Source organism: Budorcas taxicolor, chromosome 11 (assembly GCF_023091745.1).
Source record: "Budorcas taxicolor isolate Tak-1 chromosome 11, Takin1.1, whole genome shotgun sequence".
In the NCBI taxonomy this organism is placed as follows: domain Eukaryota; kingdom Metazoa; phylum Chordata; class Mammalia; order Artiodactyla; family Bovidae; genus Budorcas; species Budorcas taxicolor.
This window is the reverse complement of record NC_068920.1, coordinates 52,159,575-52,170,327: the sequence shown is the minus strand read 5'-3', so window position 1 is coordinate 52,170,327 and position 10,753 is coordinate 52,159,575. Positions and strand designations below refer to the sequence as shown.

Genomic DNA, 10,753 nt, shown 5'->3' with positions numbered 1-10,753 from the left:
CAGAAGGTCAGTACCAACAGAATTAGTTAAAAACAGTTGAAAAGGAATTCCCAGGTGGTCCAGTGGTTGAGAATCTCCTTTCAGTGTGGGGAATGCAGGTTGGATCCCTGGTGCGGGAACTAATATCCCACATTCCACAAGGCCACTGAGCCCACAGGCCACAGCTGCTGAGCCTGCATACCACATATGAGATCCAATGAAGCCAAATAAATAAAGAAGTAAAGAAAAAAAATTTTTTAAGTTGAAAGTTTTCAACTCTGGGCTTCCTTCATAGCTCAGTTGGTAAAGAATCCGCCTGCAATGCAGGAGACCCCAGTTCAATTCCTGGGTTGGGAAGATCCGCTGGAGAAGGGATAGGCTATCCACTCCAGTATCCTGGCCTGGAGAATTCCCTGGACTGTGTAGTCCATGGGGTCGCAAAGAGTTGGACATGACTGAATGACTCTCACTTTCACTAATCAACTCTGGGGGCAAGGACAGGATCGGAAGGGAGACAGTGACTAGAACTTTTTAAAGCAAATCTGGCAGAACTATTGGACTCTCTAAACTGTGTGGTAAACTTAGTTAAAAATTAAAATTTTAAGAAAGAAAATCCATCAGAAGAGGAGCTATGGAGGCAGCTGGTGCAGAATTCTCCTTCAGAGAGAGTGGCTGGGAGGAGCTTGCAGGGTGGGGTGGGGGTTACGGGAGAGAGAGGAGGCTTCCTGTTCTCAATATATGAAAGCGACGGTAGTTTTATTATGTGTGGAGGGGAACCCTGCGAAGGAGCAGAGTTTGAAAATACAGAAAAGAAGTTGACTATCTACTCTAAAAGAGACTGAAAGAAGCCAGATCAAGAATGCATAACAATATTTTTTTTTCAGAGACCCGAAGAGAAAGACTTTGAGACTAGAAGAAAATAATGTGAGTGTAAGGCCAAAATACATAAACCTTTGGAATTGCTCCATATTCCTTCCAAATTGCTTCTAGTGACTCCTGGGTAATATAGGCATAGTGAAGAGTCAGACACAACTAAGCGACTCAGCAACAACAAAAATTGAGTATCGCTGCTTGTGCCATACAGTAAGTAGGACCTTGTTGTCTATTCCATATACAAAAGCTTACATCTGCTGACCCCAATCTCCCACTCCATCCCTTCCCCAACCACCTGCCCCCTTGGTGGCCACCTGTCTGTTCAAAAGAGGACAGTTTTGACAACTTTATTAAACATTAGGACAGAGATCAGGGAAACACTTTTCCAAGGATGCATCAAGTTAAGTTTTAAGTAAAACAGAGATCAGGGCACAGTGGAGCCAGACATCTCTCATGGTGTCTTCCGAGACCCTCTTCTTTCTCTGAGGACAACCTGACTCCTCACCTCGGGGGTGGGCGCCAGGCATCGTGTTTGTACCGTGGGATCTGATCCCCGTGGGCCGGGGTGGACACTTTCCCTAAGTCTGGGGAATCGTTTGTTGTTTCAAACTGTTTAAATTGTGACTGAGACAGTCTCCGTGGGTGGCTAGGGCTGAGGTGACATACACACACAGGACCCACAAGACTGACAGGTCGGCTGAAAAGGACCGTCAGTCCACACAGAGAGAACACGGCTGACGCGCTCAGGAACCTAGAGAGCAAGGGGTCTGCGGCCCGGAGAGGGCTGGGCGATGGGCTCTGCTGGCGCTTCAGCTCTGAGTCCTGCTCCCTGCGCGCCTGACTCAAACTTGGGTTCTGGGTACCACTCTGGCGTCGTTATGGTAAATACCCTCTCTTGTGTCTGTGATTATTCTAATAGTGTTTCCGTAACTGACAGACAAACAAAAATCACACCTAGGACAACCCTGCCTCGCTCCCACCCAAGTCCACTTCTGGCCTGCGACTCCCCACCACAGTCTCTCCCGGGAAGCCCACAGAGCCCCCATAATCTCTTGGTTTCTTTTTTTTTTCCAGGACAAAACGCTCAAATTCCAAACCGCTACATACCTATCTTACCCCTACATACCTGTATTATGCTCAGCTTCTTTTTTTTGGTCGGGGGGTGCTGTGCCACCTGGCACATGAGAGCTTAGTTCCCCAACCAGGGATCAAACCCACATCCCCTGCATTGGAAGGGCAGAGTCTTAACCACAAGACCACCAGGGAAGTCCCTTGCTTAACTTCTACACCCTAAACGGCCCAGGGTTTCCAGAAGGTCTTCCCAAATCACTCAGAACTCAGGGATCCGCTCTTCCAATGACCTCCGATGGCACCAGCCAGTCTCTGTTCCCAGACCCCAGCCTGGGGCCAGAACGACTTCATCAGCACCATCTGGAGCGTGTTAAAAATTACAACGTCCCTGTCACCACTCTCTCCACCCCAGAGATACTCATTCAGTAGATCTTAGAGTAGCCTGTACTCATCAAAAGGCTCCCAAGTGGTTCTTCTGTGTATTCAGTTTGAAAACCACCCATCTGTACCACTCATCTGGTACCTGATATAATAGCTCAGTTGGTAAAGAATCCGCCTGCAATGTAGGAGACCCCGGTTCGATTCTTGGGTTGGGAAGATCCCCTGGAGAATGGAAAGGCTACCCACTCCAGTATTCTGGCCTGGAGAATTCCATGGATTGTATAGTCCCTGGAGTGGCAAAGAGAGCAACTTTTTGCTCACAACTGAGCAACTTTCACTTCACTTCATAAACTACTTTGTAGATTTGGTTATTGCTTTGGGTGTATTTTAAATTTTGTTCACAGTAAGCTAAAACCTTCCGCGTGTGTGCAGTCGCTTCAGTTGTATCCAACTCTTTGTGACCCTGTGGACCATAGCCTGCCAAGCTCCTCTGTCCATGGGATTCTCCAGGCAAGAACACTGGAGTGGGTTGCCATGCCCTCCTCCAGGGGATCTTCTGGAGCCAGGAGCTGAACCTGCATCTCTTATGTCTCCTGCACTAGGCAGGCACGTTCTTTATCACTAGCACCACCTGGGAAGCCCTAGGGCACAGATTTAAAGAGGATTCAGACAGATATCTCCTAGACCTCCCTTCTCACAGGTCCCTTGAGAAGTACTCTCTACCCCCCTACCTCATGCAATGGACCTCAGACGGAGGATGTGGCCATCCTACCCAAGCCTTGGCCTCTGTTTGCCAGGCATGGAACTCTCGTGAATGCAGAAAAAGGAGACAGTATCTGGGTCACAGCTGGATACCGATGGCCTCCTCATGATGATAAATCTGGAAGCTTCCATGAATGTTCCCTTGCCTGGTGTCCTTCAGAACTGTCATCAGCTAGAGGAGTTGCAATGAACAGAATATTCTGCATCCCTTTGGGGGCAAGTCTGAATTCAGGATATAAATTTCATGTCGTCCATGTGAAGTGGTCCGTTCACAAGTGACACACAAGGGGCCCCACACTGACAAGTTAAATGAAGCAAGACATAGCTAGATTGGCCCGTGAATGAATGCCAGTCCCCAGTAGCACATCATGCTCAACGGCCATCACCAGAAATCCCCTGTTCCAGACCCTAGAGTCCTTTGCACACATGCTCAGTCCCTTCAGTCATATCCAACTCTTTGGGACCCCACGGACTGTAGCCCACCAGGCTCCTCTGCCCATGGGGTTCTCCAGGCATGAATACTGAAGTGGGTTGCCACGCCCTTCTCCAGGGGATCTTCCCAATTCAGGAATCAAACCCATATCTCCTGCATGACAGGCAGATTCTTTACCCACTGAGCCACCTGGGAGGCCCCCTAGTGTCCCTTACACCCTTAGAGAATTGGCTAAGGCCTGGGAAGATGGACACTGTGCAAACATTGTTTAAAATTTTACTGCTGCTGGCCAGGGCTTTGGGTAAACCAATAAACCAGGGCTTTTGTGTGTGTGAGTGTGTGTGTGTCTGTGTGTCTGTGTGTGTATGTGTGTGTGTGTGTGTTGGGCCTGGGAAAGGGAGCGCGTTGGTTCCCCACAAGTCCCTGCCATGAGTATGGGGGCCAGAAAGGAGACTTATGGGACAGGGGTTGATCCCATTCAAAGTCAGCATGATGAACTTGGTGGAGTCACAATGAGCAGGCAAGGGCTGTCAGAAACTTGCCAGGAAGCTGAATGGTGTCTCACACTTGCTTCTCTCAGAAGGGTCATCACCTAAAGTAGCAAAAACCACGTGATCAAGCTTCAAGCTCACAATTTTGGGTCCTTCTCTGCCCACCTCCCTCCAACCTGACCCCCTCGCCTCCCCTCTGCTTGTCCCTGCTCCCCTCCCAGAATCTCTCATCCTCCACCCCCATCCTGTGCAGAGTCCCCACCTTCCTCCCCCGAGACCCCCAATGCACCTGGGGGCGCTGGACAGGCACGTGCCTGTGATGATGAGGGTGATGCCCCCGAGGAAGCCCCCCAGGCCGAGGATCAGGCCGAGGGCACAGACCAGAGTCCCTGTGGTGTCAGGCAGCACGGTGGGCACCTGGGGCTCTGGGAGAGAAAGGGAAGGTCAGGGGGTCCTGCAAAGAGATTCAGGGTGAAGGATGCATGGGTCTGAGGTGGGCAGCAGGGAGGGGCTCCGTACCCCAGTGCTGAAAGAGCGGCTGGTCCAGGCCCCAGTGCTCCACCTTGCAGTCATAGAAGTCGTCCGCCAAGGGCACAAAGGTCAAGTAGTGGAACTTCCGGAACGAGTGGTCAGGCTGGGCGTAGAAGCTGGTCTGGGTCACGCCCTGGGTGACGGGCTGGCCGTTGCGCAGCCAGGTGACGTTGATGACCGGGGGGAAGATGTTGTCCACGATGCAGATGAGGACATTGGGCTCGCCCAGCTGCACACGAGACTTGGGCAGCACAGCCACTCTGGGGGGCACTAGGAAGAAGCAGGCCTTGAATCCCACAGGAGCAGCCTCCAGCTGGGGCCTCATCAGGGATGGATTGAGGGGTGCTTCCTGGTATTAGCCTTCTGAGAGCAGTGGAGGCTCTGGGCTGGTGACACTGGGGCAGAAGCGGGGAACAGAGGGACAAGAGAATGAAGGGACAGGGGGTGCCCAGGGGGTGCCGTATCTGCCAGGCAGGAGGGGTCATTCCTATAGGAAGGGGCTGTGGAAGGAATCTGAGGAGATCTAGAACCTCCCAGGAAAGAAAGGGGTTGAGAACAACAGTCTCAGATTTTGAGAGTGGGGCCAGGGAGCCAACAGAGGCCTGAGGGGTGGGGCAGAGGCTTCTCTGGACCTCCCCTGCTTGCTGGGGGCCTGGGGGGGTGGACAGGGGAAGGGCCCAGTACCGTTGGGGGCTCTGGTGCCATTGGAGCGCTCCACCAAGACCTCCAGATGCACTTTGATCATCGCGATACTGACCAGCCCGTTCTGCGGGTCAAAGTAGGCGAAGTTGCCAAATTCAGGCAGACGCCACACAGCCTCCCTCTTCTTCAGGTCCACAGAGAACAGCTGTTCTCCATCAAAATCATAGGTGAACTGACCTGCACCGTCATAGGACTGGTAGAAGGCTGGTCCGTAGGAACCCATGTGGTCAGCTGTGTTGGGTGAGTTCAGGGTCAGGGGGAGAAAAGAAAAGGTATCAGCTCTCATCCATCAGGTGTGATGGGTTGAGTTCTGAGCTATGCCCCATCCTGGGTTCTGTGTAGGGGAAGAGTCCTGTTCTGACACTGAGTTGGTCCCTGGAGAGCAGAGGAGTTGCTGAGGGTTGGAAAGGAGAGGATGGAGGGGCTGGCCAGCGCACAGGCAAGGGTTCAGCCCAGCACACTGCGCTGGAAGAAGAGAGGCCACCTAAACTCAGGCTTGTGGTCCCAGAGCTAAATCCTGACTCTGACCTCCAGTCCCAGTGGGGTCCTGTGCGCGAGATGAGAAGAGTAGGGGTGGGACGAGGAGAAACTAACTGAGGCTAAAAGCACCCATGGAATGCAAGGATTCTTCAATATATGCAAATCGATCAGTGTGATGCACCATATTAACAAATTGAAAGATAAAAACCATACGCTCATCTCAATAGATGCAGAAAAAGCCTCTGACAAAATCCAGCACCCATTTATCATAAAAATGCTTCAAAAAATGGCATAGAAGGAACCTACCTCAACATAGCAAAGGCCATATATGATAAGCCCACAGCAAACATTATTCTCAGTGGTGAAAAACTGAAAGCATTCCCTCTAAGATCAGGAATAAGACAAGGGTGTCCATTCTCACCACTATTATTGAACATAGTTTTGGAAGTCCTAGCTACATCAGTTGGAGAAGAAAAAGAAATGAAAGGAATCCAGATCAGAAGACAAGTAAAACTCTCACTGTTTGCAGATGACATGATACTATACATAGAAACCCCCAAAGAAACTATTAGAGCTGATCAGTGAATTCAGCAAAGTCACGGTACAAGGTCAGTGCACAGAAATCACTTGCATTTCTATATACCAACAAACAATGAAAAAATCAGAAAGAAAATTAAGGAATCAATCCCATTCACCGTTGTAACAAAAAGAACAAAATATCTAGGAATAAACCTACCTAAGGAGACAAAAGAACTGTATATGAAAAAGTATAAGACTCTGATGAAAGAAATCAAAGATGCCATAAACAGATGGAGAGATACCCCATGTTCCTGGGTAGGAAGAATCAATATTGTGAAAGTGACTATACTACCAACTGCAATCTACAGATTTAGTCCAATGCCTATCAAATCACCAATGGCATTTTTCACAGAACTAGAACAAAAAGACATCTCAAAACTTGTATAGAGACACAAAAGACCCCAAAGAGCCAAAGTACTCTTGAGAAAGAAGAATGGAGTTGGTAGAATCAATCTTTCTGACTTCAGACTATACTACAAAGCTACAGTCATCAAGACAGTATGGTACTGCCACAAAAACAGAAATATAGACCGATGGAACAAGATAGAAAGCTCAGAAATAAACCCACGGACCTATGGGTACCTTATTTTTGACAAAGGAGGCAAGAATATACAATGGGGCAAAGATAGCCTCTTCAATAAGTGGTTCTGGGAAAACTGGACAGCTACATGCAAAATGAATGAAATTAGAATGTTTCCTAATGCCATACACAAAGAGAAACTCAAAATGGATTAAAAGCCTAAATGTAAGACCAGAAGCTATAAAACTCTTAGAGGAAAACATAGGCAGAACACTTGATGACATAAATCAAAGCAAGATCTTCTATGACCCACCTCCCAGAGTAATGAAAATAAAAATAAACAAGTGAGACCTAATTAAACATAAAAGCTTTTGCACAGCAAAGGAAACTACAAACAAGGTGAAAAGACAGCCCTCAGAATGGGAGAAAATAATAGCAAGTGAAACAGCTGACAAAGGATGAATTTCCAAAATATACAAGCAGCTCATACAACTCAACACCAGAAAAACAAACAAACAACCCAATCAACAAGTGGGAAAAAGACCTAAACAGACCTTTCTCCAAAGAAGACATACAGATGGCTAACAAACACATGAAAAGATGCTCAACATCGCTCATTATTGGAGAAATGCAAATCAAAACTACAGTGAGATACCACCTCACACCAGTCAGAATGGCCATCATCAAAAAGTCTACAAAAGATAAATGCTGGAGAGGATGTGGAGAAAAAGGAACACTCTTGCACTGTTGGTGGGAATGTAAATTGATACAGCCACTATGGAAGATGGTATGGAGATTCCTTAAAAAGCTAGAAATAAAGCCACCATATGACCATCAACTCCACTCCTAGGCACATACCCTGAGGAAACCGAAATTGAAAAAGACACATGTACCCCATTGTTCATTGCAGCACTATTTACAATAGCTAGAGCATGGACACGACCTAGATGCCCATCGACAGACGAATGGATAAAGAAGTTGTGGTACCTACACACAATGGAATATTACTCAGCCATGAAAAGGAACAGATTTGAGTCAGTTCTAAAGAGGTGGACGAACCTAGAGCCTCTTATGCAGAGTGAAGTAAGTCAGAAAGAGAAAGATAAATCTTGTATATTGATGCATATATATGGAATCTAAAAGATGGTCCTGATAACTTAATTTTCAGGGCAGCAGTGGAGAAACAGACATAGAGAGCAGACCTATGGACAAGGGGGGAGGGGAGGAGGGAGAGGTGAGATGCATGGAGAGTAACATGGAAACTTACAATAGCATATGTACAATACATGGCCAGTGGGAATCTGCTCTATGACTCAGGGAACTCAAACAGGGGCCCTGTGACAATCTAGAAGGGTGGGGTGGGGAGGGAGACGGGGGGGAGTTTTGGGAGGGAGGGGACATGGGTGTACCCATGGCCGATTCTTGTTGATGAATGACAGAAAACCACAAAATTCTGTAAAGCAATTATCCTTCAACTGAGCAACTGAACTGAACTGAATTATCCTTCAATTTTTGAAAAAAGGCCAAAAAAAAAAAAAAAGAAGAGCATCCATGGAACTGTGGGCACAGAGATGCAGTGTAAGCGGGTGTGAGGGAAAACAGGAGATGGCTGTAGGAGTAAGAACTAAGAAGGGCAGAAAAAGGCAGCCCAAGGTATTGCAGAGAGCAATGGAAAGGGGATTCAAAGTTCAAAGTTCACGTCCCATCTCTTCTGCTCAGAGCATTATGACTAAATGTGTCTCTTAACATGAAGGAGGCTCAGCTTTCTAGAAATTAGGGTTTAGGTGACTGTGGATAAGATGGCTTGATAGTCCTATGAAGTTAATTGCACAGAAGTCATGAGAAACCACCGTGTGGGCAGCACGATACAGGCCCCAGGGGAGTATAGACAAACCAGCTGTGGGCCCTGCAGACAAGGAGCTCATGCACAGAGCAGGATAAAGACATAAACAACTCTCTATTGACCTGGTAAAAAATATGGTACCAGAGCTGGAGGTGCATGGGCACATTTCAAACCAGGAATTCTACAGAAATCAGGATGCTGGGACTCCCTTGGCAGTCCAGTGGCTAAGACTCCATGCTTCCAATGCAGGGGAGGCGGGTTTGATCCTTAGGCAGGGAACTAGGATAGCACATGCTATGCATCTTGGCCACAGAATTTTAAAAATATAAATTAAAGAAAAAGAGATGGAGTTCCTTGGCTGTACAGTGGATAAGAATCCACCTGCCAGTGCAGGGGACACGGGTCCGATCCCTGGCCTGGGGAAATTCCACACACCGTGAAGCAGCTAAGCTGGTGCACTGCAGCTACTGAGCCCTGGCCCCCTTGAGCCTGCGCCCCACAACGAGGGAAGCCGGGGCACCGCAGCTAGAGAGCCACCTGGCTTGCTGCAGCTAGAGAAAGTCTATGCACAGCAGTGAAGACCCAGCACAACCAAAAGGAAATAAATGCATGAAAGTTGTTTTTAAAAAATCAGGACGCTGGGCAGCAAGATGGAGGTTTGGGTCTCAGAGAGGGGGGTAAGGGGACTCTCTTGGTGGTCCAGTGGTTAAGACTTCACCTTTCAATGCAGGGGTTACAAGTTCGATCCCTGGCCAGGGGGTAGCTGCTGCTGCTGCTGCTAAGTCGCTTCAGTCATGTCCGACTCTGTGCGACCCCATAGATGGCAGCCCATCAGGCTCCACCGTTCCTGGGATTCTCCAGGCAAAGATCCTACAATGCCATACATCCAAAAAACCAAAACATAGAACAGAAGCAATGTTGTAACAAATTCAATGAAGACTTTAAAAATGGTCCACAGTTAAAAAAAAAAAGCTAAAAAACGAAAGGAAGGAGGGAGGAAGAGGAGGCACCAGAACATGGCTGGTGTGGCCAGGCTGAGCCTGTATTTTAGGTCCAGGACAGACCTGATCGAGGTGAGAGGGATGCGGAGTCTCTTCGCAACGGAAGTTGCCGTAAACCAGCAGCGAGGAACCGCTCACACTCTGTACCATCACAAGGGTAACCCCACGCCTGTAATCTCCTCTCCTCGCCCAGCGCCCTCAGCACTCACCCTTGATGGCCCCAACTTCCTGGGGGCTCAGGAGGGTCATCAAGGTGTGCAGTCCCAGGACCAGCCTCCCCCTGAGGACCATTGCCCTCTGATGCTTTAACCAGATAAGTCCCACTTGGTGTGGGGGTAAAGGAAGAAGGTGGAGGTAAAGAGGAAGCAAACAGATTCTGGGGTGGGGGGGGTGGGGAGCCCCCTGCTGTGTTCAGCCAATCAGAGAAATTCTCTCAGTTGGGGTAGCTGTTGCTGGGGGAAGATTCAAAGGAAAGCGCCTGGATGAGAAGATGGAAGAGGTCACTGGGCCCACCTGCCCCAGGGAGGCTTATCCACAGGAAAGTCAGGAGGGGTGAGAGGGCCTTAGGCCCAGGGTTCTTACATCCTCCAAGGGGGACCCTCTGAAGGCAGAGAAAAGGCCATCTGAGTGCAAATCCTCTTTGATCTGCGGGGTAGGGGCTCCTACTTATTTTGGAAGTTTTTGTGGACCAATTTGGAGTCAAAAAATAGAATAAATATGGGGGTACCTTGATGGTCCAGTTGTTAGGACTCCAAGCTTCCACTGTAGGGGACATGGGTCCAGTCCCTGGCAGGGGAACTAAGATCCCACAAGCCACCTGGCACAGCCAAGAAAAAAAAATTACTAAGGAAATTTAAAAGGGATATGTTGGATACACAGTTGAAAAAAATATTTAGAGGCTTTAAATCATGTTTAAAATTATTACTTTATTTCATTATGTGAGGGAAAACGTATCATTGTTAGAGATGTTTAGAGTACAAAAGAACTCCAGCCGGCTGTTCTGAGGAGGGCAGAGAGTGCTGGGTGGCCTCCATGAGTTCATCCAGGTCCCCTGTGCCCCCATCTCAGACTGAAGGTTGACCTGTATGGACCAGATCACCCTTATTT

General features: G+C 48.5%; 1 protein-coding gene across 1 annotated transcript; it reads right to left on the bottom strand.

Annotated features, from left to right (window-relative positions):
• Nucleotides 1-4,044: 4,044 nt before the first annotated feature.
• Nucleotides 4,045-9,962, bottom strand: LOC128055541 (HLA class II histocompatibility antigen, DO alpha chain-like). The gene is made up of 5 exons (XM_052648150.1): nt 9,856-9,962; nt 5,206-5,454; nt 4,510-4,791; nt 4,280-4,415; nt 4,045-4,091 (listed from the first exon to the last, which is right to left on the bottom strand). The coding sequence occupies exons 1-5, from the start codon at nt 9,935-9,937 to the stop codon at nt 4,088-4,090; spliced, it is 753 nt and encodes a 250-aa protein (XP_052504110.1). The 5' UTR covers nt 9,938-9,962; the 3' UTR covers nt 4,045-4,087.
• Nucleotides 9,963-10,753: the final 791 nt, after the last annotated feature.

What these genes read in the sequence shown, in the direction of transcription:
- LOC128055541 (XM_052648150.1), bottom strand. Translation starts at nt 9,937, where the DNA reads ATGGTCCTCAGGGGGAGGCTGGTCCTGGGACTGCACACCTTGATGACC. An exon ending in GGAAGTTGGGGCCATCAAGG is followed by an intron (nt 5,455 to 9,855) that starts GTGAGTGCTGAG and finishes CACCCAACACAG; the next exon opens with CTGACCACATGGGTTCCTAC. An exon ending in GCCGCTCTTTCAGCACTGGG is followed by an intron (nt 4,416 to 4,509) that starts GTACGGAGCCCC and finishes TTTCTCTCCCAG; the next exon opens with AGCCCCAGGTGCCCACCGTG.